At 56.7% G+C, this 22,785-nt stretch overlaps 3 protein-coding genes and 1 long non-coding RNA gene across 6 annotated transcripts; 2 read left to right on the plus strand and 2 right to left on the minus strand.

Moving 5' to 3' along the window:
* Positions 1 to 370: 370 nt before the first annotated feature.
* On the minus strand, positions 371 to 6,524 carry FOXRED1 (FAD dependent oxidoreductase domain containing 1). The gene is made up of 10 exons (XM_027710741.2): positions 6,129 to 6,524; positions 4,743 to 4,987; positions 4,555 to 4,665; positions 4,353 to 4,471; positions 4,165 to 4,259; positions 3,872 to 3,973; positions 3,709 to 3,776; positions 2,789 to 2,937; positions 1,504 to 1,633; positions 371 to 829 (listed from the first exon to the last, which is right to left on the minus strand). The coding sequence occupies exons 1-10, from the start codon at positions 6,274 to 6,276 to the stop codon at positions 470 to 472; spliced, it is 1,527 nt and encodes a 508-aa protein (XP_027566542.1). The 5' UTR covers positions 6,277 to 6,524; the 3' UTR covers positions 371 to 469.
* LOC120323913 lies at positions 407 to 1,414 on the plus strand. The gene is made up of 2 exons (XR_005564843.1): positions 407 to 655; positions 1,089 to 1,414. It is a non-coding gene; the product is annotated as an uncharacterized LOC120323913 (long non-coding RNA).
* A 75-nt stretch (positions 6,525 to 6,599) lies between the features above and the next one.
* Positions 6,600 to 13,263, plus strand: SRPRA (SRP receptor subunit alpha). The gene is made up of 14 exons (XM_027710740.2): positions 6,600 to 6,753; positions 7,957 to 8,040; positions 8,839 to 9,002; positions 9,101 to 9,261; positions 9,389 to 9,542; positions 9,999 to 10,149; positions 10,309 to 10,415; positions 10,574 to 10,692; positions 10,954 to 11,040; positions 11,138 to 11,310; positions 11,398 to 11,611; positions 11,688 to 11,851; positions 11,963 to 12,061; positions 12,276 to 13,263. Exons 1-14 carry the CDS (start codon positions 6,634 to 6,636, stop codon positions 12,402 to 12,404), a joined length of 1,926 nt encoding a protein of 641 aa, XP_027566541.1. The 5' UTR covers positions 6,600 to 6,633; the 3' UTR covers positions 12,405 to 13,263.
* Positions 13,264 to 13,380: 117 nt separating this feature from the next.
* FAM118B (family with sequence similarity 118 member B) lies at positions 13,381 to 22,714 on the minus strand. 3 transcript variants are annotated; one of them, XM_027710743.2, is made up of 8 exons: positions 22,313 to 22,452; positions 19,279 to 19,356; positions 17,057 to 17,309; positions 16,049 to 16,276; positions 14,937 to 15,065; positions 14,383 to 14,668; positions 13,872 to 13,931; positions 13,381 to 13,785 (listed from the first exon to the last, which is right to left on the minus strand). In XM_027710743.2, the coding sequence occupies exons 2-8, from the start codon at positions 19,347 to 19,349 to the stop codon at positions 13,772 to 13,774; spliced, it is 1,041 nt and encodes a 346-aa protein (XP_027566544.1). In that variant the 5' UTR covers positions 19,350 to 19,356; positions 22,313 to 22,452; the 3' UTR covers positions 13,381 to 13,771. The 3 variants fall into 3 exon arrangements, with proteins under 3 accessions (XP_027566544.1, XP_039240684.1, XP_039240685.1); XM_039384750.1 differs by lacking the exon at positions 13,381 to 13,785 and adding an exon at positions 22,674 to 22,714 and having other exon boundaries at positions 13,893 to 14,236; positions 14,322 to 14,668; positions 22,313 to 22,346; XM_039384751.1 differs by lacking the exon at positions 13,381 to 13,785 and having other exon boundaries at positions 13,893 to 14,236; positions 14,322 to 14,587; positions 22,313 to 22,457.
* Between the last annotated feature and the right edge of the window lie 71 nt (positions 22,715 to 22,785).

Consider the following 22,785-nt stretch of genomic DNA (forward strand, 5'->3'; position numbering starts at 1 on the left):
ATGGGGGGATAATGGGGATAGTGGGGGATAACAGGGATAACTGGGGCTAGGGGCTCTGGGGGATACTGGAGACACTGGGACTGAGGGTATGGGAACATAATAGGGACACTGGGACTGGGTGTATGGGAACATAGTGGGGATACTGGGGGGAATGGGGGTAGTGGGGACACTGGGGGGATACCAGGAACATTGCACTGGGTGTATGGGAACATAATGGGGATACTGGGGACACTGAGACTGGGGGATATGGGAACATAGTGGGGATACTGGGGGCAATGTGGACACTGAAGCTGGGGGGGGCATAATGGGGACACTGCAACTGAGGATACTGGCGGTGCTGGTGGAGGCAGCACGACAGGTCTGGACCCCATTAACCGATCACCTGCCCCTTTTATTCCTACAGGACACTCATCCAGCCGGGGGAGGGGGTGCCAGGGCCGCCCCTCGGTGTCCCCCCTCCCCGCCCCCATCAGACCACGCCGGCCTCCCGCAGGGGCTCCCCGTCCTCCAGCCGGGCCCAGCCCAGGCGCCGCAGGTCCAGGCTCTCGAAGCGGCCCCGGATCACCAGCTCGGCCACGGCCCTGCCGGCGGCGGGCGAGTGCTGGAGGCCGTGCCCGCTGAAGCCCGCGGCCAGGAACATGTTCTCCAGCCGGGGGTGCGGGCCCAGCACCCCGTTATGGTCGAAGGTGTTGTAGTCGTAGTAGCCGGCCCAGGACCCCCGCACCCGCAGGGACTCGAAGGACGGCACCCTCCGGGCCAGCCGGGGCCACAGCTGCTCCTGGAAGTAGTCGTGGTCCACCGAGAGGTCGCTGGGATCTGGCTCTTCCTCCTGGGAAACATGGATTGGGGCGGCTTTAATTATAGATACCTGTAGGAGTCAGGTTTCAGGAAAGGGTGTTTTTATTATGTCCCTGTTTAAATCATGTAGTTTGGGTTTTTGCAGTGGTTATTGGTTGTATGTTTTTCAATCTGGCAACTGTACCTGTTTTGAAAATCTGAAAAGGAATCAACACGAAGAGTGTAAGGCTCAACAAACCCAGATCATGTCTTACCTGCTGTCTTCCCCCCCCTTTTTTTTTTTGTTACAGAAAACCAAAAGTTACACCCTTTCCTGAAACCCGACTCCTACAGATACCCTTGGAGGAAGATATATAGCCAGGAGGATGGAGCTTGGTTCCTGCCCAAGGAGAAGCACCTTCCTCAAAGATAGCTGGATGGTTTTTTTTAACTCCTGCGTTCCAGAGGAAGCTTCCAGGCTCTCTCCCTCTGGTTTGAGCAGAGATAAACCCTCACAGATGTTCACCATCAGGCAGCGATGATAAAAGCCAAGGAAAACCAGAGGGGCATGTCTTTCTCAGGCACTGTTAGGAATTTTCCCTTGTAAGCCCAGGGAATAAACGTTCCCGGAATCCTTCCGCTGCCTGGCATTTTGGGGGTACCTTCATCATAGGGTTTGATAAAGAACAGGGGGGTGAATGACCTGGGGGACCCCTCTGGGCTCACCTCGGGGGGGCTCATCCCGCCCAGGTAGTTCCCAGCGATCCCTTCCCGACGGAAATAAGCGCCCGAGGTGTCCACGAGGAAGGGGCAGGAGAGCCCAGGGCCGTCTGGGCAGTGCCAGCAGAACACGTACCTGGGGAACCCCCCAAAAAATAGGGTGAGGGGTGCTGCCCCTGCCCCCCATCTTAGGGGTGGGATGTGGGGACACCCCAAAAAATAACATTGAGGGGTCACGTTGCTCTTGGAGACAATGGAGGGGCTGGGAGTGGGGGCACTGGGGGATAATGGGGACACTGGGACTGGGGGCAGTGGAGGGATAATGGGAGCATGGAGGGATACTGAGAGGATAATGGGAGTACTGGGGGGATAATGGGGACACTGGGACTGGGGGCACTGGAGAGATAATTGGGGCACTGGTAGTGGGGGGATAATGGGGACACTGAGAGCACTGGGGGATAATGGGAACACTGGGACTGGGGGCACTGGGGGGTAATGGGGACACTGGGACTGGGGGCACTAGGGGGATAATTGGGGCACTGGTAGTGGGGGGACAATGGGGAGATAATGGGGACACTGGCACTGGGGGCAGTGGAGGGATAATGGGAGCATGGAGGGATACTGAGAGGATAATGGGAGTACTGGGGGGATACTGGGGACACTGGGACTGGGGGCATTGGAATGTAATGGGGGTACTGGGGGGGATACTGGGTCTAGGAGCACTGAGGGGGTAAAAATGGGAACACTGGGGACATACTGGTGGCACTGGGGATACTGGGGGGATCCTGGGGATACTGAGGCTGGGGTCAATGTGGCGGGGTGACAGGTGACACTGGGGAGATAATGGGGACACTGGGACTGGGAGTATGAGAGGGATAATGGGAGTACTGGGGCTGGGGGCACTGGAGGGACAATGGGACCCCCAAGATGCAACACCACCTTTCCAAAAAAAAGACTAAGGGAGTTCACCCTCCCTCCCTGAGTTTGGAGGATGGTGGGATGCAAGCCCCCCACCCCAAAAATAAAGCACCAAGGGGGTCCATCCCTCCACTCCCTCGAAGATGGAGGGGTGCTGGGTGCCAGGATGACCCCCCTTACCCCCCTCAAAAAACCCTGAGGAGTTCCCCCCATGACAGAGGGGTGGTGGGTGCTGAGGTTGCCCCCCAAAATAGCACCAAGGGGTTCACTCTCCCTGGAAAAAGGAGAGGTCCTGGGATGTGCCCCCACTCTGACCCACCACAGAGGGTGCACTGCCAGGCTGTGCCCACCCCCCCATGAGCCCCCCAGATACCTCTTCCTGGGCTGGATGGGCAGGGGGGGCTGGCACAGCTTCCTGGGGAGCCCATCAGCCTCCAGCAGCTTCCCAGCCCAGGCGCCTGCAGCGTTGACCACGATGGAGCAGGCGACAGGCTGGTACTCCAGGCTGTCTGGCATGTAGATCTGTGAGGGGTGGGCACAGACTTGGAGTGTTTTGTTCCAGGATCACATGCAGGGCCAAGAGCAGAACTACTTTTGTAGTAGTTTGGGCTTGAGGTCTTTGTCCAGGTGGCCAAGGTCCACTTTCTGGGTCTCCTGTTGCAGGAATTCCCAGGGATAACTGAAATACTTGTGAAGAGTCATGGATCATCGGCCCTTCAGCCACCTGATACAGCACAGGCCTGCTTTGGACAGAGTTCCTGCCACTGCAGGAATTTTGTGAGCTCTCTTCTCATTTCATAAAACCTACGTATACCACACACAACCAGATAAACATTTCAGCTGCCTCAATATTTCTCAGAAAAGGCTGTGAGTGAGGGCAGACATCCCAGCAGTAACTGCCACCCTGAATAACTCCTCCAAACAGCACACGTGATCTTCCTTCTTCCTGGGCAGCTGCCATGACTTGGGCAGCCCCAATAATGCCCCCAGTGCAGCCTGTGCACAGAATCAAGATCCACACTTTGCTTCATGCAAGGCCTTTCTGGCTGGTTTCAGGCCTTCATTCACAATAAGGGGGTCTTTAACTCTGGCAAACTTCGGGGGGGGGTCCTTGTGAATTAGAAAGAAAACGTGCTCAACCTGTACAGACCCCACATGGAGATGGGGCAGAGGGGTTGTCATGGACACTCCTGGAGGACCCACGAGTTTTGGGGGGGTCACACACACACACACACAGACACAGACACAGACAGACAGACACAGACAGACAGACACACACACACAGACACTCACGTGCACGTATTTAATGCGCGCGGACTCCGCTGCTGACTGTGTTGGGTCATTGGCTGTGGTGACAAAAGCTGGAGGGTTTTGGGTTAAGGTGGGGGTTCCTGGGGGTGGTGGTCCCCAGTGGAGGTCCCAGTGGGGTCCAGTGCCCGCCCCCACCGTTCCTCACCTCGCACCTCCCCGCGGCAGTTGTGGACCCCCAGGGCCGTGGCTTTGCGCCGGAAAGCGTTGAGGAGGGTCCAGGGGTCGAACCAGCCTTCATCCTCCAGGCCTGGGGGGGACATAGGTAGAGGGAGGGGGCACTGTGGTGTGACTCCCCCCTAAAAATGCAGTTTGGGGGGGGCTGGACCTCCCCTTCCATAAATAAAGCCAGGAATGCAGGAAGCATCCAGCAAGGTGGGGATATAGGGTGGTTATGGGGTTAAGGATGGGTGTTAAGGGGGGGTCCTCACACCCACATACCATAGGATGCCACGGCCACGTCCTCCGTGTTTATCCAGGGGAATTTCTCCTTCAGCTGGGTGGGGGACAGCAGGGCTACCTGCGCCCCTTCATCCCTGGGAACAGCCAGCAGGTGGAGGGGGGGTCAGGATGACCCCCACCTTCCCCAAAAATCCCCCCTGTGGGGGGAGCCTGTGTGTGTCCCCCACCTCTGGAGCTGGACAGTGGCCTCCAGCTTGGCAGCATCCTCTGGGGAGGCCAGGAACAGGTATCCTGAGGGCTGGAACTGGATGTCGATGGGGGGCTCGTTGGGAACCCCGAGGTGCTCCTGTGAGGAGAGGAGGGGACCCCGGTGAGCAGGGCTGGGACCCCCCAAACCACCCCCCCGCTCACACAACCAGCCCCACACACATTGATGTCACGCAGGAAGCTGGCAGAGAACCGGGACATCCGGATGTTCTCCGGGAGGGAAAACTGCTGCCGGATCCCCCCCACCGACAGCACCGTGGAGGCTCTGGAATACTGACAGGGAGGACCCCCCCCAGCAATTAACAGGGGCTCGGGGGGGTCACACCCTGCCCCGGGAGGGGGTGTCTCACCGTGGGGTCCCGCTCCACCACCAGCACCTTCATCCCGTGCCGCCGGAAACTGCCCTCCAGCACCTTCAGCCAGTAGGCCACGGACCAGCCCACCACGCCGCCCCCCACCACCACCACATCGGCCTCGTCGGGGGGCCGGGGGTCGGGGTGGATCCCTGGGGGCAGCCAGCCCCCCCAGGCGCTCCCCGCCGCCGGCACCTGGTCCCTCAGGGTCTGCCCCATGCGCCCCAGGGTCTGCCCCAGCTCTGCTGAGACATGGGGGGGCTGCCAGGCCTGGGGGGCACAGCTGGTAGCCCCTCCGGGCACCCCAGGACCCTCTGCATCCCCTGGGACCACCCCAGTACCATCTGGGACCACCCCAATTGCCTCTGCATCCCAGGGGACCACCCCAGTACCATCTGGGACCAACCCAGTACCCTCTGCATCCCATGGGACCACTTCAGTTCCCTTTCAGAGCCCCCAGTATCCTCTCCACACTCTGAGACCAACCCAGTTCCCTCTGCATCCTCTGGACCCCCCTATTGCCTGGGACCCCCCCATTCCCTGCATTCCTTTGGCCCCTTCCCCATTCCCAGCGATCCCACACCCCGACCCTCCCTCCATTTCCCCTGGGACCCCGCCATATACCCTCGTAAAGGCCACACACCCCAGCAATCCCCCAACCCCAGTGACCTCCCCATTCCCTGGGACCCTCCATCCGTTTGACCCTCCCCCCACCCCATTCCCAGGGATCCCAACACATCCCGATCCCCCCTCCATTCCCTCCAGGATCCCCCATATACCTCCATAAACCCTCTCTTCCCCCCGGACCCATCCCTCCCCATATACCCTCATAACCACCCCAGCGAGCCCCCCATTCCCAGTGACCTCCTACCCCCTGGGACCCCCACATTGCCTGGAACTCCACATTCCTTTGATCCCCTCCCCATTCTCACCCCGACCTCCGCTCCATTCCCCCAGTGACCCCCCCATAACCATCCTAGCGACTCTCCTATTTCCAGTGACCCTCCATTCCCAGAAACCCCCCCGTTCTCAGCAAGCCCCCCATTCCCCGGGACTCTCCATCCCTTTGACGCCCTCCCCATTCCCAGCGATCCCAACACACCCCAACCCCCTCTCCATTCCCTCCAGGACCACCCCATATACCCCCATAACCCTTCCATCCCCCCCAGCGAGCCCCTCATTCCCAGTGACCTCCTACACCCCGGGAGCCCCGCATTCCCTGGAACTCTGCATTCCTTTCACCCCATTCCCAGCGATCCCAACACACCCCTCCACTTCCCACGAACCTCCCCCCCCAAAATCCCCGCTGCGGACCCCAGCCCCCAACCTCCGCTTCCCCTTCCCCCCCGTTGCTCCCCCCCGTTGCCATCCCCCGTCCCTCACCGCGGAAGAAGTCGGCGCCGCGCGGTGCCGCAGTGCGGAGGGCTCTGCTCGGACCCCCCTCCTGTCGGGGGGTCCCCCCGTGTCCCCCCCATGGGGGTCTCCCCCCCCCCGCCGCCCTTTGCCCCAACACGCGTCCGCACCGCAGCATGGCCACGCCCCTTTCCACCGCAAACACGCCCCTTTTCGACCGCAACCACGCCCTCTTTCCCCTTAGCCACGCCCACGCCTCCTTGTAGCCACGCCCCCTCGGCCCCCGCGCGCTTTCTCGGATTTAATTCCAATAATCCAGCTGCCCGTGGAAGGCCAGTTCCAGCTGAAGCAGTAAGACTAACACACAGCTTCGTCTGACAAAGCAGGCTCGGTGTCAAACCTGCGACATGGCCTCGCCCCCTTTCCACGCGGCCACGCCCCTCTTGGCCCCGCGCGCGCAGGGCTAAGGGGGCGTGGCTTCCGGCGGAAGGGCGGGGCAGAGCGACGTGTGCGCCCGGCCGGGCCCGGCGCCGCCATGCTCGACTTCTTCACCATCTTCAGCAAGGGCGGCCTCGTCCTCTGGTGCTTCCAGGGCGTGCGCGGGCCCGCCGCCACCGCCCCCGTCAACGCGCTCATCCGCTCCGTGCTCCTGCAGGTCCCGGGGTCGGGGGGGTAACAGCGCGGGTGGCAGCGGGGGGGGGGAGTGGGCGAGACCACCTGCCTGTTTGAGGAGGGGGGGAAATGGGCGAGACTACGGGTCTGGAGGGAGGGGTGGGATCAGCTGTGGGGAGGGTGATGGGGTTGGGAGCATGTGAGGTAGAGGGAGAATAAGGGAGACCGTGTACCTGGTTGTGGGGGGACTGGGACCACCCACCTGGGGCGGGGGAGGGGTGGGACCACTTATGGAGACGGTGGTTGGAGGGGACCACCTGCTTGGGGAGGGGAGGGGGGTCAGGTGAGCCCACGCAGCTGGCGGGGGGAGGAGGGGAAAGGGACTGGGACCAACTAATTGAGGAGGACGATTGAGTGGGACCACCTAACTGGGGAGGGGGACGGGTGGGACCACCTAACTGGGGAGGGTGATGGGGCAGGACCACCCGTGGAGAAGAAGAATAAGAGGGACCATGTACCTGGTTGCTGGGGGGGAACTGGGACCACCCACTTGGGGAGGGAGAGAAGGTGACAGTGTACCAGGGAGGGCGTGTTGGGACCACCTCACTGGGGACGGTGATGAGGTGGGACCACCTAATTGGGGGGGAGAGGGCCAGAGGAGCCCACACAGCTGGGAGGGGGGGAGTGGACAGGGACTGGGACCACCACTACCACCTAATTGGGGGGGGAATGGGTGAGACCACTGGTCTGATGGGGGGGGTGGGATCACCTATGGAGAGGGTGATGGGGTTGGGACCATCTGGGAAGAGGGAGAATAAGAGAGAACGTGTACTTGGTTGTGGGGGCGGGAACTGGGACCACCCACCTGGGGCAGGGGGAGGAGTGGGAGCACATAATTGGGGAGGGTGATTTGGGGGGACCACCTAAGTGGGGAGAGGGGGTTCAGGTGACCCCACACAACTGGTGAGGGGGGAAGAGGGGGCAGGGACTGGGACCACCTACCTGTTGGGGTGAGGGAGGAACAGGTGGGACCACCTGTCTGGAGGGGGACATGGGCACAATCACCTCTGGGGGTCGGTGGCGTCACCCAGCTGAGGGGGAAGGATGGGGTCTCCTGCCCAGGGGGGTGTGGGATCACCTGTAAGGGATGATGTGGACCACTTTTGAGGAGGGGGGGTGGCAGGGATAATGAGGGGGGGGTCTCCATGCTGCTGGCACCCCCATTCTGACAGCTCCTCTCCCCCAGGAGCGAGGAGGCAACAACTCCTTCACCCATGAGGCCCTCACGCTCAAGTACAAACTGGACAACCAGTTTGAGCTGGTGTTTGTGGTAAGAGACCCTCCCTCAGGCACCCCCAGCATGGCAGGGGAGTCCCTCCAGCCTCTTGGGGTGCCCCAAGACCTGAAGGAGGGGGATTGTCCCAGAACAGAGAGGAGAGAATTCCCAGTGTGTTGTGGTTTGGGCAAACAGCTGTTCCCACTGCCTGGGGCTGGACCTCGGCTCCCAGACTGGTTGGCTCCTCTGGCTCTGGGATTTTGGGGGGTATGGTGGGGGTCTTGCCATTCCTGGCTCTGGGAGGGTCTCAGAGGGGCTGAGCAGTGCCCCCAGCACAGCCAGGCTCCCCATGGAGGGTGGGCACGGGTGTTCCCAGCCCTTCACCGCTGTGGGAGTAGCTTATTTTAATCATCTGCAACAGGATTAAAACTAACCAAACCTCAAATAGAACCTACAGCCTCGTGAAACTTCACTTTTTCCAGAGCTATTTAAAAATAACCCCAGAAATGTGTTGCCCCCTTCTCTTTACAGAGCATTTAACGTTCTCCCTTTCAGTCTCCCCGCTCCTTATCTCCGTAAATCCACAAAAGCTTCCCTGTGGACTTAGAGATAAACAAAAGGTTCTCTGCCCTTGTGCTACGTGTCTTTGTTGCCACAAGACAGCCTGTGTGTGTTGGTGCTGCCTTTGGGATGGTTTTTACCTTTTTGGGGGCATTTTAAAGGCTTGGGAAAGCGGAGCAGAAAGCGCAGCCTGGAGCTTGCCTCCTCTGAGTTAAACAGAGAGGTTTTTGCTCCCTTGCTGCTGTTAAATGAGCTGGGAGTGCAGTGTCTGTTGGCTGTGCCCCTTGGCAGGTGGGTTTCCAGAAGATCCTGACTCTAACCTACGTGGACAAGTTGATAGACGATGTCCACAAGGAGTTCAGAGACAAGTACCGCAACGAGTTCCAGCAGAAAGGGGCCCTGGGCCTCCTAAATGGCACCTTTGATTTTAAAGATGACTTCATGCGCCTCCTCCGGTACCACAGCCTGGTTTTTGTGTTAAATTTCTGTTTTGAGCAGAGTTGGGAGGGGAAAAAAGAGCTGGAATCCAGGCTAATGGGTCACCTTCCCACAGGGATGCAGAGGAGAGCAGCAGAGTCCGAGCTCCCACGGTAATGAAGACGTTTGAGCAGTCTCTGAAATCCCAGAAGACTGTCAAGTGTATGATCGAAACCCGGGGGGAGAAACCAAAGGAGAAGGTCAAGAACAAGAAGAACAAAGGTTCCAAGAAAGAGGGTGAGTTCATGGGGAAGATAAACTGGGGGGGGGGGGGGCAGAAATATTCCAGAGCTCTGTGTTGAGCCTGTGCTTTCCCAGCCTGCTTGGAGCTGGTCTAAGCTCGTGTGGGGGCTCTTCCCATCAGGAACTGAAGCTGCTGCAGCACCCAGTAAAGCATCCGGGGGTGACAAACAGCCCTCGGCAGCAGGGGACAAGGAGGAGCTGACCAAGGATGAAATCCTGCAGAAGAACCGGGAGGAATTCTTCAGGAGACACATGAAAGCCGGGGAGAAGTCCAAGTGCGTGATGAGAGCACTGTCAGTCTGCCTGTGCTTTGAACCAGACCGTGGCTGAGTCTCTCCTTTTAGTGACCCCTGGAAGTCAGACCTCGCTTTCCTGGATCTTATTTCCCTTTTCCTTATTTCTCTCCTTGCTGGAAAGACTGGGAGAGGGCAGCTGGGGGTTCTGAAGGGGAAATAGAGCTTGGGAGAGACCCAGAAACCCAGCATGTGCCTGGGAGAGGTCCAGATCTGTCTTTAGTGAGCAGACAGCAGCGATGCATCAATGCCTGGCTTGAGGGGAACTGGTGCCATACAGGGTTAAAGTTCAGAAATATGAACTCTGGGGACCAAATCAGCCAAGTTTAGCCTTAATTTCTGTCTTTTTGGGTAATGCAGGCTTTTATTTTTCACACCTTGACAGCTCTGCTCCCCTGCCCCGAACACAAGGCGTGTCCTGCTCTTTTGTTTCCTCAGATCTCCCAAGCCTGACGCACAGAAGGAGAAGGGGAAGAAGCCCCGGGTGTGGGATCTGGGGAACTCTAATGCCAAAGTACTCGATTACAGTAACTCCGCTACCAACGGCAGCGCCGAGGCCTGTCCTGTGGAGGAGTTCGACCCCGACATGGTGAGGGAAAGTCAGGGCACTCCGTGTTGTTCTGGGCTCAGTTGGGCGTTGTGAACCCAGCCTGGTCTCCACGGCTGGATGAGAAGGGATCAAACAGAGATCTTGGCCCTAAAGCCACTATAGCCACTCAGCCCCTAAAGCCACTCCTCCCCCTCACAGGCCCTGGGGGACAAGAATCGGGAGCCCGGGCGCCTCTACGACCTGGAGTATGAGAGTGAGGACGAAGCCGAGGAGGAGAAGGTTGTCCAGAACACTTCAAAACCCAGGTAGAGGCTCCCACAGTCCCTGCTTGTCACATGGGCCTTGATTTCTCTCCTGTGACTCCTCCTCCAGTCTAACCAGTAATGCAGGAAGGGCAAACTGGTGTGTTTGTCCACTTGCAATTGCTCTCAAACCTCAAGGTACCTCCTCTGCTTCTCTGCAGCGCGAAGAAGGGTGGCCTGGGGGGCATGTTTGGCATGCTGAAGGGGCTGGTGGGCTCCAAGAGCTTGACGAGAGAGGACATGGACCCCGTGCTGGAGAAGATGAAGGATCACTTGATCGGTACGTCTGGATTTGCAGTGACCTGGTTCCTCGTGCTCTTTTGGGTGGGCCCCGGTGTGGGTGACACCGATGGTTTGGGATGTTCCTGCCCACAGGAACTGTAGTGGGTTTCTGTCTCACCTCTTGACAGTCCAGCACAAGGGGGGCAGTGGTCAGGTCCGGTGGGGATCCTGAGCACTGGCTCCATGCTTCTGTTGATGCTGATGTCTGGCACATGGAACCTTGGCAGTGCTGACTCCCCACTCTCTCTCTCTCTCAAAGCTAAAAACGTGGCAGCCGAGATCGCCGTGCAGCTCTGCGAGTCCGTGGCCAAGAAGCTGGAAGGGAAGGTGATGGGAACGTTCACCAGTAAGTGTCTGTGTGGCCTCCTGTGTGTGATCTGGAGCTCGGGAGTGTGTCCCCAGGCATGACTGGTCCTCTTTCCATCCCCCCCACCCCTCCCCAGCGGTGACCTCGACAGTGAAGCAGGCGCTGCAGGAGGCCCTGGTGCAGATCCTGCAGCCCCAGCGCCGCGTGGACATGCTGCGCGATGTCATGGACGCCCAGCGCCACCGACGGCCCTACGTCGTCACCTTCTGCGGCGTCAACGGCGTCGGGAAGTCCACCAACCTGGCCAAGGTAGGGCAGGACCCTCCTGGATCACAGGAGAGGCGTGATGGGGTCAGGCTGTGGCTGCCAACACGTTTGATTTGCTGCCACCCGCAGATCTCGTTCTGGCTCATCGAGAACGGCTTCAGCGTCCTCATCGCCGCCTGTGACACCTTCCGCGCGGGCGCCGTGGAGCAGCTCCGCACCCACACCCGGCGCCTCAACGCGCTGCACCCCCCGGAGAGCCACGGCGGGCGCACCATGGTGCAGCTCTACGAGAAGGGCTACGGCAAGGACGCCGCGGGCATTGCCATGGAGGCCATTTCCTACGGTAGGTGCGGCGCGGGGGGAGCCGCCGTCCCTCAGGCCGCCCCCCCATCCTTCATGGCCCTGCCCCGTCCCCCCAGCGCGGAACCAGGGCTTTGACGTGGTGCTGGTGGACACGGCCGGCCGCATGCAGGACAACGCGCCCCTCATGACCGCGCTGGCCAAGCTCATCGCTGTCAACGCGCCCGACCTGGTCCTGTTTGTTGGGGAGGCGCTGGTGGGGAACGAGGCTGTGGATCAGCTGGTGAGCACCTGGAGGGTTTCGTTCCTGAGAGATGCAGGAAAAACCCTGTTTCTGTAGGCTCTACAGTGGTAGCACCACAACTGCATTTCTTGGATCCTCCTTCTCCCTCAGGTCAAGTTCAACAAGGCTCTGGCTGATCACTCCATGGCCCAGACGCCGCGGCTCATCGACGGGATCGTCCTCACCAAGTTTGATACCATCGATGACAAGGTAAGGAGGCTGCTGAGGCGGCTCAGCACAGAGCTGCTGGATGGTGCCTGGAGGGGAGAGGCGGGAATTGTCGAACACGGGATGCTCCTGCACTTCCCTCTTGCTTTTGACCCAAATTTAGCGGCGTGGTTTCACCATGTGGGGGACGAGTGTTTGATGGGTTCCCCGAGGGGGAAGTGCCGGGTTTCAGGTGCTGCACGCTTGTCCCTGGCAGGTCGGTGCCGCCATCTCCATGACCTACATCACGAGCAAGCCCATCGTGTTCGTTGGTACCGGACAAACCTACTGTGATCTGCGCAGCCTTAACGCCAAGGCCGTGGTCGCCGCGCTCATGAAGGCCTGAGCCACCAAACCGCTGTGTGCAGATGTCCCAGAAGAACATGCTTTACCCCGTCACCGACTAGTCCTTCCCGTGTAGTGCAGAACAGAACGAAGGAACGCCAGCATGAGGGGTACTTTTCTTGGATAAAGCCCCTTTTATCCAGCAAAAGCCCTGCCCTGGGTTCCTCCGTTCTGTCCCAGTGACGCAGGCTCCCTGGCGGGGAGGCCGAATCCAGAGCTTTGTATTGTTCGTGCTGCACGGGGGGTGGGCGGCGCCAGGGCCTGCTGTGCTTTTTGGAGGGTTTCAAGGCATTTTTTGAGCTGCTTTTGATTTCTAGGCCAGCTTAGGGAGGGACTTGGGCTTAGGAGCAGTGTTAGACCTGGCTGTTAATGTTGCTGCTCGCAGCAGCTCCACTGAAGCTGATAAACCAAAAAAAAAAAAAAATGGCAACAGCCTGTGCTGGGCTGGAGGGGAAATGCTAAATTGCCTTAAGGTCCTCCATTTCTGCCCTCAGTAGGACTCCAGGGTCCCCAGACACCACATATTTGGGCAGGAGCTGGAGAGCTGCGGCGCCGGGTGTGGAGGGGGAAGGCAGCAGGCCTGGCTCCTGCCCACTGGCCTCAGCGGTACCTGCTAGTAAAAAGGAAATAAACCAAACCACATTAATACTGGAAGAGAATGGTGGCTGCTTGCTGCTTTCCTGCACCCTTTCTCCCCCCTCTGAGTGCCTCTTGATCCCGGCTGGAAGTGCTACACTGAATAATACAAAACTCTCTGACAATGTCTTGTAGCTCTGTATTGCAGATGTGCTCTAGTGCAATAAATTGAATGCTGTCTGCTAAGAGACATGATTTGTATAAAATAAACTTCATAATTTGTTCTCTGTGTATAAATAACTTGCCTCCAGGCAGGACCTGTTTCCTCCTGGGCTGGGGGCAGAAGAAATCCCACCAGTGTGAGGTGTGAGAGGGCCTGTCAATGACACACCAGCCAAAAGTTCAGTGAGCAGGCCTTTAATACAACTTCAACATACAAAATACTGTACAGTATAAAGACAGGACTAGAAAACTAGAGCTTCCAGTTAAAAAAAAAAACAAAAAAAGCTCAAGTTTCATTTTTTTGAAAATTGGAATACAGAATATAAAAGCACTAGGTATGAAATCAGAGGAGGCTGCAGCTCCCTCGGGGGCACCGCGCTCCGCAGGCACTCGCAGCCCCCCCAGAACCACGATGAGCTACGTTAAACCAGGTGTCTGTCCAAGGAGGCTCTGCCCAGCCTGTTCCCTGCTGGAAGGGTCCTGGCTCCATGGGCTCTGCCCCCCCTGGGGCTGCTGGCCTGGCTTGGGCCCATCCTGGGAGCTCCCCACGGCTCAGGGCAGGGCTGAGGCTCAGGTGCTGCATCCTGGGGGGAAGCAAAGGCTGAAAACCCGCCTGGGACTCCAGGGAGTCACAGAGGACAAAGTCTTGGCTTGGGAGAGCCTTCCTTACCTTTTCTCTCGGCATGGGCAGCCGCGGAGCCGTTCAGCTGCTGCCCCTCCTTGGGCACACCTGGGGGAGAGGAGAGAGCAGGGGCAGGTGGAGGTGACCGTGGGGAGCCCCTGTGGGAACCAGCTGCCCACGGGGCAGTTTAACCCTCAGAACAGCTGCCAGCAAGGCTCTGGCCAGCAAACCCACTTTCCTCCATTTTTAAGATTTCTGTGTGCACGTTAAAGCATTGGCTTGGGCTGGGCAGTGTGAAGGTCAGCGAGACTGAGACGGCCCTTCAGTAGAAAGGGAACAAACAGCTGCACATGAAAAGAGAAGTTTGGAGGCGTGGGAAGCAGCACAGCTGCTCAAACTGTCGGAACGCAGTGACTTCATAAAAGTGACCCCAAATACAGCTACGCTTGGAGGCTTTTTTAAAAAAAAAAGAAAAAGGCTTAAGGAATCTCCATAGAGTGTGGAGAACAGGGGCTATGAACACTGTGAAGAAGTGTCCCCTCAGCCCGTGCCCCCGTACCTGTGCGGCCCCGCATGGCGATCTCACTCGTCAGCCGCTCGAAGTACTCGGGCAGGTCGGCGTATTCGTCCCCGTAGGAAATCACCTTGATCCCCTTGTCCAGCATGTTCTCACGGAGCTTCTTGAACTCATCCACATCCCCCCTCCGCACCAGCATGAAGTGCTCCAGGTCTGACTTGTGCTTGACAGCCTCTAAAAACAGGGCCTGAAACGTGGTGTCATCAACAGTCCAACCACAGCCCAAGAAGAGGAAGGACTTATTTTCATAGAGCTTCTGAATCTCTCGCTTTAAGAAAGGGAAAGATGTTCTTGGTCAAGGTGAGCTTCATCCTCACAAGAGACAGCACCTGCCTTATCCCTGACGAGGCTCTGCAGCATTGCCATTGTTAAGTCACCCCCAACACAAGCGTGGGGAGGTGTTTTGGCACCTCGGCAGGCTAGAGGATCCACCCCTCTCATTTCCCCAAATGAATTAATTCTCCCTCCACCCTCAGTCCTAACTCAGCTGAGCCTGTGCCCGGGTGACACAAGGCCCAGGACCCCTGTGGCCTCACCATGACCTCGGTGTTGCGCAGCACGTTCTGGTACCCGGCCGGGTGCAGGACGATGCCGCTGGGGTTGGTGTAGACGCCGTGGATGTGCAGGACACTGAGCTTCCTCTTCTCCTGCGCCCACTCCAGCACCTGCACAACACAATGCAATGGGAAGACAATGAATCAATACACCAGTTCCAGCAGAAAAAAGGGGGAAACCCCCCCCCATAAATCCTAAGTCAGTGTGTTTCTCAAGCCTACAGAGTTTTATTCTTGGCCTCTGGGCTCTGAGGGAGCTCACCAGCTGACCTCCATTTCAGGCAGCCACTTCCCAGGCTCTAAGTTTACTCCTGCAGACCTCAGCTCGTTTAAGCTTGCAGTAATTAGAATGCTTATTTGTAACACTGTAAGTACTTCCAGCCATGTAGATTAAGAGGTCATGCAGGAAACGTGAAGCACAGAAATGAGTCAGAATGGAAAGAGACCAAGGGCTGCACAGCACACACACCTGGGGTACGTTTAACATGCCAACAGAAGGACAAGATGCTCCCCACTAGTAAAACCCACGATGAAAAGCTGAAGTGGGCAGATGGCTCAGGGTTTCACAGCCTGACTGGGGCAGAGGAAGGGACATTTGTGTGAAGTCAGCACCTATGGCTCTGAGAGCATGGCTGGAGCACGAGCCATTCAGCCATTGCAGAGAGAAGGCACAGGGCAAGAGAGGGCCCTGAAGGCTGCAGCCCCAAACGTGCTCTGTCACCAAAAGCACTTTGCAGCACATGACAAAAATAGAAAGCTCAGCTTTGTGTTTCCCACAGAGTTTCCCATATCAGTTAGAAACATCAAACTCAGCCTTATGTGGAAGCAAGACCAAGCCAAAAGTTTCAAGGACAGAGATCAAAGAAATACCAGGCTGAAGGGCTCCTTCTGAGGACTGGATGGCAGCCAGCAAGCAAAGCACAGCCTTCCAGAAAGGAGCGTTCCTCCCCATTCCTCTGCTCAGCTGCCTCTGCCTGGAGCTTGTCTGATACCAGTTAAACCATTGCTATCAGTTCAATCCCCTCAGGCAGTGTGAGGGCACATCCTGCAGCATCCCAAGCATAGCCCTGACAAAAGAAACCCTCATCCTTTACCTTCTTTTCATCAGTCAGGTCAAGAGACTCGAGGTGCTTCCCCTGGTGCGCTGCGTACAGCTCCAGCAGGTTATCGAAGTTTGTGGTTAACACAAGGGCCCCGTTTTCCATCAGGTGAAGCACAGACTGAAGCAGCTGCTTCCCAGAATCTTCCATTTTAGATTCCAGGTCATCAAACACCTCGTATAAACAGTCCTTGAAAAAGGTTGAGCGAACGTTGCTTGTGCGCTGGGAAGGGGAGACAGACCGAGATCAGAGCCCTGAACGCCTCGTGCCAAACACCCCATGACAAACTACCCACGTTTCTCCAAGACCCTGCAGAGCTCTGGGTCCTTGCAGGGCAAACACAGAGCTCTGGCTGCACCAAGGTGGGTTCTCCCCCACAGCACAATCACAGAATCCCAGAATAGTTTGGGCTGGAAGGGGCCTTAAAACTCATCTCGTTCCACTCCCTGCCACGGGCAGAGACACCTCCCACTAGCCCAGGTTGCTCCAAGCCCTGTCCAATCTGGCCTTGGACACTTCCAGGGATGGGGCACAGCTTCTCTGGGTAACCTGTGCCAGGGCCTCCCCACCCTCACAGCCAAGAATTTCTTCCCAATATCCCATTTAACCCTGTCCTCTGGCAGTGGGAAGCCATTCCCCCTCGTCCTGTCACACCAGGCCCTTGTAAAAAGTCCCTCTCCATCTTTCTTGTTGGCTCCTTCAGGCACTGGGAGGCCACAATTAGGTCACCCCAGAGACTTCTCTTCTCCAGGCTGAACAATCCCATTTCTCTCAGCCTTTCCTCATAGCAGAGGGGCTCCATCCCCCGATGATCTTGGTGAAATACCCCAAACCTGTGTCCACAGCAGAGTTGTGCCTCAGGAACCTGGCACAGCAACCTCCTTGTACATAGAGGAATTGTTGGGGGTGGGGGCTCCATGGCTGGAGAACCAAATCTGGCTATTTCCAAGAACCAAATCCCACACTCAAGGAATATTTGTGCAGTGCTGCAGCACAACTGACCGGAGACAGCTTCTGGATAAGGTCATGGGCAACATGAACCAAGTTCTTGTCTTCATGGAGACACTTCTGGAACCGTTTGCTTTCTTCATCTTCCAGGAGATCAAAGTCAATAGCAGCATCCAGGAGGGCCTGGATCAGCCCCTTCCAAGACTTCAGTGCTGGGACCTGGGGAGCAACTGCAGCACTAATTCCTGTCCCAATCACCAGAACGAGTTCCTGAGGCTTCTTGGTTTTGAGGCTTGGCAACAGCTTCCTGCAAGAGGAGAAAGGAGCACAGCTGGTACCACCATGGATGGAGGAGTGTCTGGGGTGGTGGGACACACAAACCGAGGGTGAAGGAGGTACCCCCTGCCTGAATTTGGAGTCAACATGTCCATTAGGGCCCTCTCATAAACAAAGGATGAGAGGAGCAGCTCGGTATCCCTAAAAGCATGCAGCTCATGGATCAGCAGCACAAATGCTCACAGCATGAGGTATGTAATTACAACAGACTTGGACATCCAGTCTGTTACTGGGATGGTTACTGGGGAAGTCAGTGATGCCCTGGAATGCTTCTGAAGCAAAGTTAATCCAATGAGAATTTGGAATAAGGGAAGTCTTGTTAATACAAGTTACCTGGAAGCTTGAGGGAAAGCTGGAGGCCCTGGGAAAGGTGTGGTGAGCACTAAGGAATGAGACATACACACTCTACATCCCGGGACAAAGCGTGGATGGGACTCACATGGGGAGGGAACACCACCTGGTTCAAACAAGGTGCAGAACAGAGGCCTGGACACAGCAGCCCCATCTATCCCAGCACAGAAGGAAGGAAGGGAAGGCTTCCTCCCAGCTCTGCCCTGGAGGGGACCTTCCCACCTCCCAGCCTGCTTGCTGAGCCCCCTCAGCTGCACCAGCAACCCCTTCCCTGTGACACCTGCAGTGTCAGCAGGATGCTCCAGGCCAATCTTTTGGAAGCCCAGATGGATACAGAGTTACATGAAAGAGCTGCAGGGCTGTATTCTCCTTCCTCCTGCTCCCATCTTCCACATTTTCCTGGCTTTACACCTGCACAGTGCTTTAAAACGTGACATGTGTCATGTACTGAGCAGATGTGTTGCTCCTTGCCTTTGCCTTGCCCTGTGTCCAGCTGCTTTTCCACAGCAGGGGCCCGGCTGCAGCTTCCCAGAGGGTTGGAGCAGCAGCCCAGGGAAGCAGCTCGCCTGGAAGGAATGAGTTTTATCAGCAAACACGTGATATTTAGTGAGAAGGGGAGAGGAAACCGACACCACACAGATGGAGCTTTGCTTTCCCTCAGCTCCTGCCTGTGAAAACAGACACGTTAACCCTTTCCTCGAGGAGGGCCCCACTGTCAGTGCTGATAAACAGGGTTTAATTTGGGGACTGCAGGCCTCACACACAAGGAATAAATCAGTATTCATGCTAACGAGCTACTATGAAAACACTGTTGGGACTGAAATCCAAAATAATAACAAATAGCCAAGTCTTAATGTCCTGCATGACATCTCTGAAAGAGGCATTCCACTCCCTGCTGACAAATACACTTGTTTCTGCCCTGATATCCTGAGCAAGGGAAAAATAATCTCCTGGCCTCTTTTCTGCTCATTCCATGGTCACTGAACAACCTTGAGACCACACAGGAACTATCCTGCAGCCCTCCAGAGCTCATAAATAAGTCAGATTAGTGGGAGACAACTTCCCAGATGAATTAGCTGCTTGTTCATGCCTGAACTTCTGAGCTCACAGCAGCCCCAGTCCCAGCCTTGGACAGGAGTGTGGGTGTGCCCCACTCAGGTCCCCACGCACAGAACTGTAACACGACCTATTTCTTAGCATGGGGAGCCTCCAGAGCACAATTATTCAGCCTTTACATGCAGCTTAATCACATTAATTTATGTAACTCCCTGGGAACCACCATCCAGCTCAAGTGAAGGAGCACAACCACCGTGTCTGACCTGACCTCGCGTGCAGACAGGACAGTAAAACACAGCTCTGAGTGCGACCTCACACCCTGGCTGAGGGTTAAACTCCCAAAAAAGTACATCCTGGGCGGGAAGGCCTTTGTTCCACAGGAGGCCCAGGGCACAGCCAGAGCCAGCACGTGGTTCTTGGATCAGGAAGCGAGACGGCCGCGGGCGCCAGGGCTCACAATCCTTAAAGAACAAAGCGAGGCAAAGGAAAAAGCTCTTGTTGGGAGAAATTCACTGGAGCATAATTAAATTTACCTGGGCTTCTTTGCAGGTGGCATTCCATCTTCCAACAACGTTTCCTTGCCCAGGCTCACCGTAGAAGCCATCCAGTTTCTATGGCAGACAAATCACCACAGGCAAAGTCACTACACATCCACAGCACCACCCGGACAGCAGGGTTTTGCGGAGCCAGCTTTGCACAGGCGGATAAATCCCGGGTTTGTTATCGTTCTCAGGTCACCTTTGGGCTGAGAATTGCACAGTTTTGTCTCTGGACTTTGCCCCACCGTCTCATCCACTTCCTTCACCTCCTTTACCATAAAATCACGGGGCTGTTTTGCACAGCCAGGTGGGATCTGTCCCGGCACTGCAGCGTTTCACCGGAGAGCCCAGACCTCGGAGCAGCGCTCCCCCTCTTTCCCAGCAAGGCCTGTCAGCAAACTTGCCACTTGGGAAACAGTGGGAGGGAAGAAAAGACAAAAGGATTTCTGTTGGCTCCGAAAAGCCACGGAGAGTGTTTCATTCCCTGGTGATGAGGGAAGGCTTTCCCAGCCCACCATGCGCCTGCAGGCGCTGGGAAACGGCCTCAAAGCCCACGGAAAGGAAGTGGAGTCTGAGAACTCTTTCAACAGCCTGTGACACAAGACACAAAAGGTCTGCCAGCACACAGTCCTCTCCCAAGCTGCTTCTCCCAAATAAGTCTATGAAAAGGAAACGAAAGCGGACAGAGCTGTTCACCCTCCTCTGCTTTTTTTCTTGCTAATTGTAATGAAGAGTCCAGCATAAACTCTGTGAGACACAAGGCTTTTGCCCAGAGGGAATGCTGGGGGAGAGCTGCTGACCCCAAAATCACAGGGGTTTGCAGCCTTGGGGAGATTTGAGGGTTTGTCCTACAAACAAGGTGCTGCGATTGCTCCCCGGCAGCAGAGCAGGTGACACAGATTCCATGAGAAATCATCCCAATATTCTAGGAAACCACAAGCTTTCAATGCTGGATGATGAGAACAGGGCACAGGGACTCTGGCAGATGCTCAGACACACCCTGTGTGCAGCCTTTCCTTCCTGACCACCTTGGAAAACTGCACAATGGAATCAGCATTTGGGTTGGACAGGACCTTAAAGCCCATCTGGTTCCACCCCCATGCCATGGAGGATACTTTCCACTAGGCCAGGTTCCTCAATAATAAATCATTAAAACACCTCAGAGAGCTGGTTTTCACCCCCTGCCTCCTTAAACACCACTGAACACATTCTAAATTGGATATAATTTAAGTTCATATTATCTTTGGGTTGTGAATTATCAGCTAAGCCTCAAATATCAAGGCTTGTAAACTGGCCTTCCCCTGTTTGCCACCTCCTGCCTCAGCACCACTCCTACCTCACTCCCCCCACGCATTCCCAGGCCATCAGCAGCAGGAGTGGAGCCATTGAATCAGTTTTTAAGTGCCTCTAAAGCAATAAGGACACTTCAAAAGTCATTTTGAACTCAGGGAAAAACACCTTTTAGAATTATAATCACTAAGAAATGGTTGTCTGATATAACGACCTTCAACCTTCATTTCTATTTAGTGCAGAGAGCCAAAAAGGAACAAAAAATCCATTATACATACAGCCTGAAAAAAGTTCTTACTTCTCTTATTAACCAAAAACGTTCTTATTTCTCTTAAAAACAAGCCATAAAGGTTTAGCCAAGAAACAGAAACCTCCAGGTTTCAGGCCTGGGGAGAAGCTCTGCTCCCCAGGGGGATGGATCGTGCCCACACACCCGAGGTAGCCAAAATTAAATGGAATTACCTCAGAGCTTGGCACTGCCATGGGGAAAAACACCCCAGGTACCACAGGATCCCCTTGGGAACACAGGTGTCATGGAGGAGATGGAGCCACGGGCACTTACAAGATAAGAAGCGTCTCTCCAGCCTTATCCAGATATCAGAAACCTTCCAGCTATTTGGACTACAGGGAGTTGCAGGGTCTGTAAAGATCACACTCCATGGATTCCTGGCTCAGCTGCCCCGTTCCCCTGTGCCAGCCTTGTCTCCATCACCTTTACCAGGGACACTAAGAGGGTTCTCCTTCCCCTCCACACTACACAAATCTCTTACTTTATCCTAAAGCCTTCCAGAGAGGAACCATCAGCTTTAAACCACGGCCAAGCCACCAGCACTGGGTGAACCCAAGCACAGCCACTCCCTGTATAACACAGACATATCCAGCTGTAGGATCTCCAGGTCTATCCCAGATAAAAGCAAATACCTGAGCACAGCGTGTCAAACCAAGGCTGAGGCTCACACAGGGTGTTCATTTACAAAAACCTCGCTGTAACTGTACAAAACACGACCACAGCCCTCAACCTGCAGAACCGAAATGGGAATTAATGGGATGTTTTCCCCACCACCTCATGGGGAAGTCACTGCCGAAACCACCTCCACGCTCAGCACCCAACAAAAGAGAAGCTACACCTGGATATCGAAGCTGAAGCCAAGTGATCCAGCTCTGTGCTGGAAGATGGGCTCCTGCAGAGCAGCCCCTGCCAGTTCCATACAGAAACAAGCACAAATCCATTGCTCATCCATTATTTTTAGCTTCTTTGAGTGCTGAGCAGAACCACCACCAGCAAGGGCGTCACTCAGAGCTCCTTTCTCAACCCAGCAGCTTTGGGATAAGATGGTTTAGACCCCCTATGTTTCAGGCTGAAGTTGAGCTGGCCCTGGCCAATTCCCAAGCTCTGTCCCTCCACGTGGGATCTGCAATTGGAGGTGGATCAGAACCACCCCAGAAGGGCACAGGCTGCAGGGACAGTGGGATCGAGGAGGACAAGCCCTGCTCCTCCCACGCCACAAGAACTCCAGGTTCAGCCCCCTCGGGTGCGAGTTAAAACACACCAGAGGTTTTCATTCAACGCTGTGATCCTCCACGTGCTTCCATGAGCAAGGAGAGGGAGTGACACAGCAAAGCCCGGCAGAGCTCTGTATCCCAGAGCTCCCACAGGAGCCCGCCGGCTTTCCAGGAGTGACTCCGGGAAGGGAAGCGGGCAGGGGGTTCACACCCCCAGGGATGCCCGAGGCCTTACCTGTCCTCTCCGCCGCGCCCCCTCCTCGCTAAACCTGCGGGAAAAGCAACAACACGAGCACTCAGCGGGCGGGGAGGAGGCCGAGGCTCCTTCCCGGAGGGGGAACATCCATGAAAACGGACTTTTATAGGGAGCGAGGGCGCGGAGCGGGGAGGTAGACACAACCCCGTCAGAGGTCCCCCAGTCCCCCCGGGCTCATCCCCGGCCCCCTCGGGCTCCTCCAACCCCCCCACCCCGGGGCCGCCCCGTCCCCTCACGGCGGCCATGGGACCCCCCCCGCGATAGCATGGTGGCCGCTGTCGCCATGGTAACCGCCCCGTCCCCATGGCAACCACCCCCGCCGCGCGCGCCCGGGACGCACCTGGCGCCGCGCGCGCGGCCCCATTGAGGACACGCCGCCGCGCCGCCGCGCCGCGCGCAGCCGCCTCGCGCCCGGCCACGCCCCCCCGCGGCGATTGGCCCGCCCCCTCTCG

The sequence above is a fragment of the Pipra filicauda genome, unplaced genomic scaffold (genome assembly GCF_003945595.2).
Source record: "Pipra filicauda isolate LSUMZ 115617 unplaced genomic scaffold, ASM394559v2 scaffold370_size807399_pilon, whole genome shotgun sequence".
In the NCBI taxonomy this organism is placed as follows: Eukaryota; Metazoa; Chordata; class Aves; order Passeriformes; family Pipridae; genus Pipra; species Pipra filicauda.

Coding starts and splice junctions, on each gene's coding strand:
- FAM118B (XM_039384750.1), bottom strand. CDS start 19,349: ATGGCTTCTACGGTGAGCCTGGGCAAGGAAACGTTGTTGGAAGATGGA. Junction 17,310..19,278: donor CCACCTGCAAAGAAGCCCAG/GTAAATTTAATT, acceptor CTCCTCTTGCAG/GAAGCTGTTGCCAAGCCTCA. Junction 14,237..14,321: donor CATAGCCCCTGTTCTCCACA/CTCTATGGAGAT, acceptor CTTTTATGAAGT/CACTGCGTTCCGACAGTTTG.
- FOXRED1 (XM_027710741.2), bottom strand. CDS start 6,276: ATGCTGCGGTGCGGACGCGTGTTGGGGCAAAGGGCGGCGGGGGGGGGG. Junction 4,666..4,742: donor TGGTGGAGCGGGACCCCACG/GTGAGACACCCC, acceptor CCTCCCTGTCAG/TATTCCAGAGCCTCCACGGT. Junction 4,260..4,352: donor GCCACTGTCCAGCTCCAGAG/GTGGGGGACACA, acceptor GGCTGTTCCCAG/GGATGAAGGGGCGCAGGTAG.
- SRPRA (XM_027710740.2), top strand. CDS start 6,634: ATGCTCGACTTCTTCACCATCTTCAGCAAGGGCGGCCTCGTCCTCTGG. Junction 10,150..10,308: donor AGGAGTTCGACCCCGACATG/GTGAGGGAAAGT, acceptor TCCCCCTCACAG/GCCCTGGGGGACAAGAATCG. Junction 11,041..11,137: donor GGTGATGGGAACGTTCACCA/GTAAGTGTCTGT, acceptor ACCCCTCCCCAG/CGGTGACCTCGACAGTGAAG.